At 39.0% G+C, this 12114-nt stretch overlaps 1 protein-coding gene across 3 annotated transcripts in view; it reads left to right on the plus strand.

The window, feature by feature from the left end:
• Window positions 1-12114, plus strand: part of AGK (acylglycerol kinase) — an 81127-nt gene that overhangs the window by 30129 nt on the left and 38884 nt on the right. For 2 of the 3 annotated variants that reach the window (XM_078438535.2, XM_078438536.2), the window contains exons 4-6: window positions 848-927; window positions 5847-5922; window positions 10756-10848. In XM_078438535.2, coding sequence (XP_078294661.2) covers window positions 848-927; window positions 5847-5922; window positions 10756-10848 — 249 coding nt within the window. The remainder of the gene's footprint in view (window positions 1-847; window positions 928-5846; window positions 5923-10755; window positions 10849-12114) is intronic. The other variant, XM_081795081.1, reaches the window with a different exon arrangement.

The following is a 12114-nucleotide window of genomic DNA, read 5'->3' on the forward strand; positions in this document are numbered from 1 at the left end:
TCCTTAGTTTCTGAGAACCAAGAATAATGTGTAGGACAGAGGCAAATACTGGGTGCTTAGTAAGTGTCGTCTTTCTTTTCCTTGCTAGTTAATGCTATTTGGCTATCAAGTTATACAAGGTCGCAAAGAGGAGGAGGCAATAGACTTTTAGGTTTATTTTCTATATGTATGAAAATCTGAAGATGAAAAATTTTAATGTTTGTTTTTGAGGGAGAGAGAGAGAGAGAGAGAGACAGACAGAGCATGAGCAGGGGAGGGGCAGAGAGAGAAGAAGACACAGAATCTGAAGCAGGTTCCAGGCTCTGAGCGGTCAGCACAGTGCCTGACGCGGGGCTCGAACCCATGAATCACGAGGTCATGACCTGAGCTGAAGTCAGATGCTTAACTAATTCAGCCACCCAGGCACTTTGAAAGTATGAACATTAATTGGTAACACATAGGTTCTTTATGAGTACGCTTTAGTAATAAATTGAAGGAGAAAAAGATTATACTCTGAAAACTGAGGACAAATGGGTTAAACTTTCCTTCTGATCGACTGTGGCCTTGCTGATTATGTGTTTATAATAAACCTGGCCGTATCCTATGGAGAACAGAAAAGTTACTTACCTCTAGTAGATGAAGCAGGGTTTTTTTTCTTATAGAATTTAGGTGATTGTCATTAAATAATGGTAGACTTTGTTATTGCCCACCGTGTTTTTGTCAGTATGAAATCCTGAAAGAACATTTTTTTCCCCCAGAGTAGATACTGTGTCTCCTGGAGGTAAATGCCTTTGGACTGAAAGAATATATGTCATCGCTAACTGAATAAAGAGACATTTGCTTAAAACTTTTCTTCTTTCCTTTTTAGGTGTTTGGCAACCAACTCATTCCTCCCAATGCGCAAGTGAAGAAGGCCACGGTTTTTCTCAATCCCGCAGCTTGCAAAGGGTAGCTCAGTTTGTGATTTGTCACATCCTCCCTTTTCCTCAGGGGTGGGGGGAATCCTGGACTATCAGGCAGCTAGTTGGGTTGTGTGGAATTGGAAGAAGAAGGCTCAGTACTCAGCTAGCAATAGGATTAATTTGTAATGGAGAAACAGCAGTTAATGAGCTGTAACTGTAAAGCTGCCTGACGCTTAGCCAACGTGTCTAGCTGCAGTTTAATAAAAATCACAGAATTGCCACTCTCACGTAAGTCTTCCCTGTGTGGGGACAGCCCCTGCTGTTGCGATGGCAATGATCGAGCCTTCTCTGTCACAGGATGTTCCACGACGGCCAAGAGCACTGTGGGCTTGTGAAGTCAGAAATGACCTTTCCGGAAGGAGGGAACCTTGAGCTAGGTCTTTGGAGGTTGGCAGAGTGAGAGCACTCAGTCTTCCTGATGGAGGAGATGGGCCGGGGGTGGGGGTTGTGCTAGGGACAGGAATGACTAGTTAGGCCCCTGCTGTGTCCCATGACAGTCTGTGACCTGGTCTGGCTGGCCTGGAAGGGTTGTGTGAAGACATGGTGGGCATTCAGGTGTGAGGAATCCATGGGACTTTGGTTAATAATCACATGTTTGTGTTCATTTATCATAACAAGGGTCCTGTTCTGGTGCAGGACGTTGAGAGTGGGGGAGGCTGTGTGTGCATTTAGCAGGGCAAAGCGTCCGTGGAAATTCTCTGTTTTGTGCTCATTTTTACTCTGGACTTGAAAACTGCTCTAAATAATAAGGTGTATAAATTTTAAAAAACTATAAGGGAAAAAAAATTTTTTTTTCATTCTTAGGTGCTGCTCTCATTTAGTTGGAAAGGTGAATTTAAAAAGACTTTGAAGGCTTTTAGAAAAAATCATTTAAAACTTAAAGTTATTCTTTTTAAGTTTATTTATTTTGAGAGAGAGAGAGAGAGTGTGCGCGAGCACGTCTGAGATTCAGAGAGAGAGAGAGAGAGAGGAAGAGAGGGAGAATCCCCAAGCAGGCTCTGCACTGTCAGCACAGAGCCTGATGAAGGCTTGAACCCACAAACTGTGAGTTCATGACCTGAGCCAAAATCAAGGGCCAAGCGCTTAACCGACTGGGCGCCCCTAAGATGCAAAATTATTCTTAAAATATAGTAAGGATTAAAAGGTTGTGTGTGTGTGTATGTTGGGTGGAATAATATTTTTTATTCTCCCTAACGACCAGAACAATTCTTTTTGTCTTTTCTGAGGATCAGAAAATTAATAAATACGTATTAGGTTGGATCGTATAAGATCTAAGTCAAATGATATTAAGAACAACAACAACAAAAAGAATAGTTGGGACCAGCTTCTAAGTAGTCTTGTGTAAAACGCAGGGTCTCTGAAATAAGTTTCTTGAGTAAGAAAGAAGTAATTTCTTGAGAATAGTGAGTGTGGCTTTATAGATAGAAGGAGGAGTCAGGCCTTATTTTTAGTTCTGCAGTTTCTGACGCTTAACTACAGATTGTCTGAACTGACTCTGCCTACTTGAATCCTATCAGACTGGCTTGGTCAGAGCCACCTCCCTCCCCCATGAACATACCAATCTTAACGCCCGTTGATCATTTGTCCTCACACCACACAATCAAAATAGCCAAGATAACTAAACAGTGGTGGCCTGTGGCAGAAGCTGGCAGAGAACTCCGTGGGCTTCAGAGTCGGAAGGACCAGACTTGTATACTCTTCGGTTCTGTGTACTACGGGAGTTACATAACTTAAATCCTCAGTGTACTCATCTGTGAAATGGGAAAGTAATAACTCCTACCTTATACAATTGCCATATAGAATAGACGCCTTTGGGATTAGATGAGATAATGCCTATAATGTGTTGGGCGTTTCTGTTTCCTGTAAGCACTGGATAAAAGGGAACTATAAGCCACTGTGATTACTTTTGACTTGTTGGCGAGATTCAAAACGCTCTCTACTTGCTCTCGAAAGTGCTTGTAACTCCCCCCTGCCTACTGTAGTATAACTGTTGTAGGTCCTATTCCTTTAGAGACCTAGTAAGTTAGCAACTTGCTAATTCTGATGAAGAAAAATATGACACATTAAGTTCCTACTTAGATATTTACATTAAAAAATTAGGAAACTTTTTTAGAGCAGTTTAGGTTCTGTGTACATTTTTACATGTGAAGGTATTGGCATTTCTAAAGGTGGGTTATTGTCTAAGAGTATAAAATCTTTATCTTTAAAGGTGAGGCAAGGGAAAGTCTTCTAAAGTTAGTGTCCCTTTTAGCAAGGTGAACCCTTGTATGCTTCTGGCCAGCCGCCACTCTGCAGCTCTCCAGCATCTTTTTTTCCCCTAAGCTTTCACTATTTAATTGCACTATTTTTGTCATCTTGGCTCTGCTCTGATGCATAATTCATAATTCATCGTGTAGCTATTTCATTATGTAGTGCTGGTTTAAAACTACATGGGTGCTTTAAGAAATAAGATAACTGTGTGTTTAGCATTAATAAATAATACATTAAGAAGTAATTGTTTTTTTGGTGTGTATGTGAACCTGGAAATTGCTGTAGGTACATAAAGTTTTCCTTTAGCTCTGGTGCTGTCTCACCTTTAATTATGTAATAAATAATGCATTTCTTCCTGGTAACACTTTCAATTTTTTATATTGAACATGAGAAGGGAAAAAAATCACTTTCATTTTAGAGATTATCTGTAGCCATCGTATCGTGTAAAGACGTGAATAAAAGCCCAAATGTTCAAATCCTGTTTCTTCAACTTGGAGGAGTTTACCGATTTGTTGTAAATGATTAATATAGCAGATTGAGACTGGTCCATAGTTGTGCTTCTCAGTGAGAGCTGATCGACTTCTAGCTGATCTTTTCTTATCAATCTAGTAATGAAAACAACCCTGGAAGGAGAAGCATTTGTAGTGTTACTAGCTCAGCCCTTTGCTGTTGGGTGAAGCCCCAGAAATGGTGAGCTGGAAAAGGGAGGTCTTCATGTAGCCTTCCCTGCTTGTTCTAAGAAGCATTCAGGGCACTAGACGGGGCAGGGGATATTTGTGGCCTTTGCTTCTGACGTGCTCGTGTAAACCACGAGTTGGAGACACACTTTCTGAGTGGTTCTTGTGAAAATTTGTCCAACCTTCTCCATTTCTATTTTAATTCAGAATCAGAAATGTTACGTGTTTCTCTCTGCCCTTTGGTGCTTATTTCTTTTTAAAGAATGTTGAATTTGATCTGTGCCTCACTGCACATGTGGCCCATGAGCTACCTGTGCGTCTCTTCCTAGTATAAAATGCCTGTGAGAAAGTCAAAGCACGCATAACTGCTTTAAAAAAAAATCTTTTTTTTTTTAACATTTGTTTATTTTTGGGAGACAGAGACAGCACGAGTGGGGGAGGGGCAGAGAGAGAAGGAGACACAGAACCCGAAGCAGGCTCCAGGCTCCGAGCTGTCAGCACAGAGCCTGACGCGGTGCTCGAACTCACAAACCGTGAGATCATGACCTGAGCCGAAGTCGGACACTTAACCGACTGAGCCACCCAAGCACCACCCCCCCCAAAAAAAAAAGTCTTTGAAAGAGGACTGAGTAAATGTGGATGCGAAAGTTAGAGGCTCGGCATTTTGAAAGTTCTAGCTTTTGTTTTTCTTCGATGTGGTAGTTGAAAATGTTTGGGTGAAAAACAGGTCAACTGACTGGTATGCTTAACATTTATTCAACTCTGAGACTATGCCATTGAGGACTCTTTGCAAGTTGTGCAACCCTTGATTCCTGGGCTGTGTTTCTGACTCCTCACCTGCACTGGACAAGAGTCACTGTCAGAATGATGTATTTGATGCTTCTAAAACACCGACATTCTTCAAAGGACTCTGTTTCTGTTCTTAGATCACCTCACAATTGTGTCGTTTCCTTTTCCGCAGAATTTACATGTCTACATTTGGGGCAGGTTTATTCATTCATGCATTAGTGCATTCATTCGTCAGATACTTATTAAATATCTTCTGAGTGTGCCAGACATAATCCTAGAGGCCGGGGGATGCAAGGATTATAAGATTCGGTGTCTGTTTTTGGAAGGCTTTTAGTCTTGTCCCAAAGACTGTCTTGCCAGATCACTGATCGTCATGCAATAGGAAAATTCCTAAGAGAGGTGTATACAAAGTGATAGGGCAATAAAGAGAAGGATGTGACTACGCCTGGGAGCTTCAGACAAGCTGTTGGTTATCCTAAAGTTACATTAATTTCAAACTTACCCTTTCTTAGCAGAAATTCTGCCTTCATCGAAAAGAATTTTGCTCCTTCTCTTGGGATTTCACTACAGGTTTGAAACTCAAGAAATGGAGATATCTCTAGTATTTGAAACTTAAAAATGGTGTATTTCTTCATCAAAAATTGTGTCCACTGAGTTAGAATTAATCAGTATTCTGTGGGGTTCAGTTTATTCCCTCGGGCCATATGAAAAATGTTAAATACAATCTCCTTCTACCCCTGGAATATAAATCAGTTCCATGAGGACTTACTACATTATACTTAAGTTCTAGTTGTTTTTGTCTGCTTTGTTGTGCTGTGTCCCTAGCCCCTATACCTGTGTCTAGCGCATAGTAGGTCCTCAGTAAATACTTGCTGAATGAATCAAATGTTGTTTCCTGAGGGGAGCCATACGCAGTGAACATGCTTCCTCTAGAGGAACTAGACTCTGAACTATAAGCATCCCAGGTGGGTAAGAGCTGATTGCGTTAGAAGGTAAACTCCTGGAGGCCCCAGAGTGGTAGCATCTACGTTTCTATCCATAGAAGCTCATCACTCATTGTTCGACTTCCTGTACTTGCACAAATAGAGGAAATCTGCTTCTTGTTCTACTCCAGCGAGGATGGCTGGGCTTTTTATTCTCCCTCTTGAGAACTTGTGTTAAAATTTTTGTGTTTTTCCTTTGTCTACAGCAAAGCCAGGACTCTATTTGAAAAAAATGCTGCCCCAATTTTACACTTATCTGGCATGGATGTGACTGTCGTTAAGGTAAGAACGCTCCAGAGTGTTGATTTTATCCGAGCTACTGCTTCTTACCTTCTTCTCTTGACTCCATAGCGGAAATCACTTAACACACAAGAAGCTGGGAACAGAGGAATCAATGTTGTGTCTTTGTTCTGATCGTTAATAAAAGTGGTTTTATTTTTATTTTTTTCAAAGCATTGCCAGCTTTTCATTTTCAGAGTAAGATTAGATGGAAGCATGAACTTGATTCCTTTCATCTGCAAGATAGGACGCGGAATTACTGTCTCTTAGAAGATGAAAGTAGTAATAGCTGTAAGAATTCTTTTCCTGAAAATAAAAAAATTTCCACTTTGAGTAATTAATTACTTGGTAGTGCCACAGACAGGTAAACATTTTCTCTCTGGTGAGGAATTTTAAGTGGTAAAGCTGTAGAATTTGTGACATTTGGCTAAGACAAGGGGACAAAAGTAAGTTAGAAGGATTGTGCTATAGAGAAGATGCTCCAAGACTCCACTCAAAGCCCCAAAACTTTGAAGCGATATGTATATGGTGTGTACCGAGGCGTGTGCATTTGGTGAAAATCACTCTTCTCATGTTTGTAAGTCTGTGGTTTATTTTTAATATTACACACTTTCATGAAATCAGAGATTAAAAGGTAATTGAATCCAATTTACCGTGACGTGTTGACCTATCGTGTCCAGCTGGTCCGAGATGTGGTCTTCAGTTGTCCACCTCCAGGGACGGGAGAAGGGGGAAGAGAGCTAACGTTCATCTGAGTGCTTGTAATGCACGTTTCAGGCTCCACGTATGAGAGATCCTAGAATTGTTATGTAGGACTGACATTTCTTCCTTGAATGTTCGATTGAACTCAAAACCATCTGGACCTGGAGCTTTCTCTGAGGGGAGATTGTTTTGTATGGTTCTAGAAGTAGTCAGGTTCTATTCTTGAATTAATTTTGGTAAGGCACGATTTTCAAGCAGTTTGTTCATTGCATTGAAGTTTTCAAATTAATTGATATCAAGTTGTTCATAATTTCCTCCTTTTGACTTTAAGTTTCTGTAATACTTGTAGTATCTCATTTTAATTCTTCATATTGTTTATATGTGCCCCCGTTTTTTCTCTCATTAGTCTTGTGAGAGATACGTCAATTTAATCCTTGCCAAGAATCAGTTTTTGGCATGTTGATCCTCTCGTTTATGTTTGTTTCATTAATTTCTAGTCTGTCTTTATTGTTTCCTTTATTCTACTTACTTCGGGTTTTTCCCGCTGTTCTGTTCTGACATTTTAACTTGGATGTTTATTTATGTTTTACCATTTTTCATTGTGTTTATTTCAAGCTATAAATTTTGCTTTACTTCTTCAACTGCATCTTCTAAGTTATGACATATGATATTTTCATTAACATTCATTAAAAAATATTTTCTAATTTCCATCATGATTTTTGTTTGGCCAGTGAGTTCTTTAGATCCGTTTTTAAATTTCCAAATATAAAGTTTTTCTAGTTATCTTTTTTCCTAGTTAGCATTTTGTTAATGATTTCTTATTTGATTGCATTATGGGTCAGTGAATGTAGTCTATACAATTCCAGCATTTGGAAGTTTATCGAGTCTTGTTTTGTGGCCTAGCGTGTGTTTTGTTTTCATAAATGTTCCCCATATGCATTAAAGAGTATCACTCATTGGGTACCATGTTCTGCTTGTGCCCAATGAGTTAAGTCTGTTCGTTGTGTGGTTCTAGTCTTCTGTGTCCTTACTGAGTTTTTTCCTTCTGCTTTAACTATAGAGAGAGGGGTATTAGAACGCTCCCACCGTTAGTGCAAATTTTTCTATTTCTCTATGTAGTTTTGCTCATTTTTGGTTTTCATATTTTGAGATATATATATATATATATATATATATATATATATATATATCTTTTTTTTTTTTTTATATATTTGATAGATTTGATAGATTGCTCTCCCGTTTCAAGTCACCTCATTTGTCTTGCACTTTGACCCTGTCGAGAGCAATTCTCTTTAGCCCCAGTACTACCTCTGCCACAGTCTGTCTTCTCTAGTATTAGTGACTCTAGCTTGCTTTGGTTGGTTTTTGCTTGGTGTAATATTTTTTTATCCCTTTACTTTCAGCCTTTTTGTATCTTTATATTTTAGATGTACTGCTGGTAAAGGCTTGAAAACAGGGTATTTTAAGGATCCACCTTTTTTTTTTTTTTTTGGTCTTTTTACTGGACCATTGAATCCATTAACATTTATTATAATTACTGCCATATTTCTTTCTACACTAGATATCTACTGCTACATAAGAAACACCTTGACAACTGCTTCTCTGCTTCTGATTCTGTTGGTCAGTGGTCTGTTCAGAGCTGCCCTTGTGCTGGTCTCACTGGGCTCGCCCATGGCCTGGCTGAGGAGGGATGGCCTAAGATGGCCTGACTCATGTATCTGTCGGTCAGTTCTGCTGCTGTCTGGCTCATGTGGTCCCCAGCACACATCTTCACCTGGCAGCTGGGTTCTCTGAAGTAAATTACAGACATCATGTCATTTTAATCCCTAGATTCTTCAGTATGCACTTAAAAAAAAAAAAATCAGACTACCTTTCTTTGTAACTGCGGTGTCCTTATTATACCCAGCACAAGTAACAGTTCTCTAATATCATGTCATGCTAGCTAGTGTCTTGATTCACTTTTCTTTATTTAATATCATTAGGCCACTTTTTTTTTTAATCCTTCCTTTGTTGGTGCATTTGGAATTTTCATCTTCAAGTATGTTATCCTTAGAAATGTAATCTTTTAAATAACTGTCTATTAAATCTGTCAAAAATTTTTTGAATTTTGGTGCATTCATGTACATATTCATATTTATTAATTTTTTTGCAAGTATTTATTGACTGTCTACTGTGAGCTAAGTCCTGTTCTAGGTATTGGGGATACAGGCTGAACAAAATAAATTTTCCATGTCTGTCCCCAAAGAGCTTCAAAGTGGGAGAGGGAAGGATCAGATAGGAAACACACAAACATACGGTTTGTCGGATGGTGATGAGTGCCAAGAAGAAATATCAAGTAGAGTAAGGACCGGCAGGAATAGGGGTGTCATTTACATATTCAGTAAATTACCTTTTGCCTCTATTGTTGATAGTGTTGTATAGAGAAAGGCTCAAGGGAGAGTCCTAAAGAAATGTCACTGGGAATCTACCTACAATTTGATGTCACTCCACTGAGCTGCTCCCTTGGAGCACAGATCTTCAGTTGGTAGCTAACTAACCTGCTTAAATTCTAGTGTATCGTTCCCACGTTTCTCTATTTTGTCCCCGAGGACCTCATCACATAGCTTGCCAGGTGCCTTGCTAAAGAGCAGATACAATGTCTGTCTAGTTTCCCATATCTACTGATCTAGTCATGTCAAGGAAGATGAGGATGGTCCAAAATGCCTCGTTCTTAGCGAACCCATACTGATTCCTGACGATCGCCTATTTTGGGATACTCACAACCCATCCTCTTAATCAGGATTGACATATATTCTTTTTAAAAAAAATTAACTATTTGCAAACGTGTGTTTAACAATAAAGCCAGCCATTTCATTTTTAGAATAAAAGTGGGATAATTCATCATAAGATTAATGGTGTTAGTTCAGGGGCTTCTTTTTTCCTCTGTGTTAACTGTGCTCAGGTACTTTGCCTATTAGTGTGTCTTGTACAGTGTCAATAGGAAGGGCTGTTTCCTATTTTAGTATTAGTTGCATTATGTGTTTTAAAATTTAATGTTTGGTTTTAGAGGTAGTGGCTTATTGAAGTCTGCATACGTATCTGAGGAAATACTTTCAGTAAAAATGGTGAGGTTTAGGTACTGTGTCGTAACTACTCTGAATCATACCTGTACATCTTTAACGTGTAGTCATAGCAAAACCTAACCTTTCATTTAAGTACAGTACAAGTTATGAACAGTTACCTTGCTAGTTTAGTAATTTTATACACTGCTTTACAACAGTACTAAGGGGAAGTTATTATTACCCCATCCCCCAACACACATAATCTCATTGATAAGGAAATTAACCTCCTGAGAGTTTAAGGCCTCTCAGCTAAAAAGTAGCAAGCAGGGTTGGCCTTTAATCTGGGTTTCTTGGGCTCCCAAATCTGTGCTCTTTTCATTACATCTGTTACTCTGTATTTGCATATACACATGACTTCCTGCTTTCAGATGAAAGGCACCCGGTAAATAGTGTAATTGAATCTGCACTGGACTGGAAATGAGTCCTTTGACTAGCTAACTGTATAACTGGAGACAGATCACTGGGTTTGAGTTTTATATATATGTATATATGTGTGTGTGTGTGTGTGTGTATGTATATATATATATATATATATATATATATACATATATAAATTTATATAATATAAATATATATATATATAAAAATATATATTTTAACATTTTTTTAAAGTGTTTATTTCTGAGAGAGACAGAGTACAACTGGGGGAGGGGCAGAGAGAGGGGGAGACACAGAATCTGAAACAGGCTCCAGGCTCTGTGCTGACATCTGACAGCAGGGCTCGAACTCACGAACCGTGAGATCATGACCTGAGCCGAAGTTTGATGCTGAACCGACTGAGCCACCCAGGCGCCCCGAGTTTTATATTTTTAAGAAGCTTAAAGATGGTTTCTGAGGTCCCTTCCAGCTCTAAACAGTACAAAAGTATATATATAATTGCTTTGATAGCTGCTTAGTTTTTCATGCCTATCAATTATGCAGACTTTGAGGAAAGACTTGTGTAAAACTTTAAAGAAAATATCTCAGATGTTTACATCTTTGATCTTATGGCCCTAGGATGATAAATTTACCAAAGTCTTCTTTTGTATTTCAGACTGATTATGAGGGCCAAGCCAAGAAACTCCTGGAACTGTTGGAAAACACAGATGTGATCATTGTTGCAGGGGGAGATGGGACACTGCAGGAGGTATGGCTGTTGTTCTGTTTGAAACCATTTTGAAGGTGAGAAAAATGGAAACTAGATGGTTGAGCAATGGCATAAAGTGGTTACAACTTAAGGAAATGATTTATTTTTAGTTTATTTTTTTAGGATTGTTACTCTCTGACACAGGCATAGCATTACGTTTTCCTCATGTGCTTTTATTTCATTGCTTCGTATAAACTTTATACCCAGCATATAGAAGGATTTTTGTTTTATCAAATTGAAGTTGGATAAAAATGAATACAGAGAAGAAATGGTGTTGAGTACAATAAGATTTTTATACGTTAGAGACTCTGATGGAGAAGCCCTGTTGGTTAGGGAGTTAGGGAATCAGTTTTAATTATGAAGAATTTTATTCTTCTGAAATAAACTTAAAGAACCCCTTTTGAACAAAATGCATTTGCCTGTCCTCACATCATTTCCATCACATGGAATGTTATCTCCTAATAGTACAGTTAGAGGCCGGCGTCTATATATTTAGGTGTATGTATCTGCCTCTCTTTTAAAACTTCATGTCCTTAATGCTTACTTTGGTCCAATGAGGACAGGAAGTATGTTGCCCTAGAAGTGCTCTTCTTTTGGAGGGCAGCAGACTGAAACCTTCATTATGTATTGGAAACCCCTGAAGAGCCAGGTCAGGTGCCCCTCCTCTGGCTCAGTGTTTCCATCCTATGGGCCATAATTCACATTTGTGCCTCATTTCTGATTGCCTTTTGCCTCCATTTGGTGGTTTCCTCAGTGTTGAGGGATCCGGAGCTAACAGCAGACAGAGCAGTGTCCTATGTTTGACTTAGCAATTATGTGAGCCTTAGTAAGCTTCTTTTAGAAAGGCTGTGCTAATGATCTTGTAATTGTTTTTATGGCGTTTTAATGAAGTGTGAAGAATACTGGTAGCATGCCAACAAAGAAGGAAGTAGACCTCACGACAGCCCCCTTTAATCCTGAAATTCAGTGAGGCAGGAGGTGAAGGGGGAAGATTGGCGTCAACCTTTACTTCACAAAACGTTTTTAAGAAATATACCAAATCGCGTATCTGGAATCATCACAGTCATATAAAAATAGGCACTGAATATGCCAAAACGTAAAAAACTGATTAATGATGGTTGTTCTGCATGGTGGGACTTTGAGAAAGAATTTCTTTTTCGGGTATTTTTCACCACTTTTACAAGACCTGTGCATTATATTTTAAAAATAAAACATGTACAAATTCAAATTAAAAATACCTTTTAAAAGCGGGGCCGCTCTTCCCCT

The sequence above is a fragment of the Panthera onca genome, chromosome A2 (assembly GCF_046562875.1).
Source record: "Panthera onca isolate mPanOnc1 chromosome A2, mPanOnc1 haplotype 2, whole genome shotgun sequence".
Classification (NCBI taxonomy): domain Eukaryota; kingdom Metazoa; phylum Chordata; class Mammalia; order Carnivora; family Felidae; genus Panthera; species Panthera onca.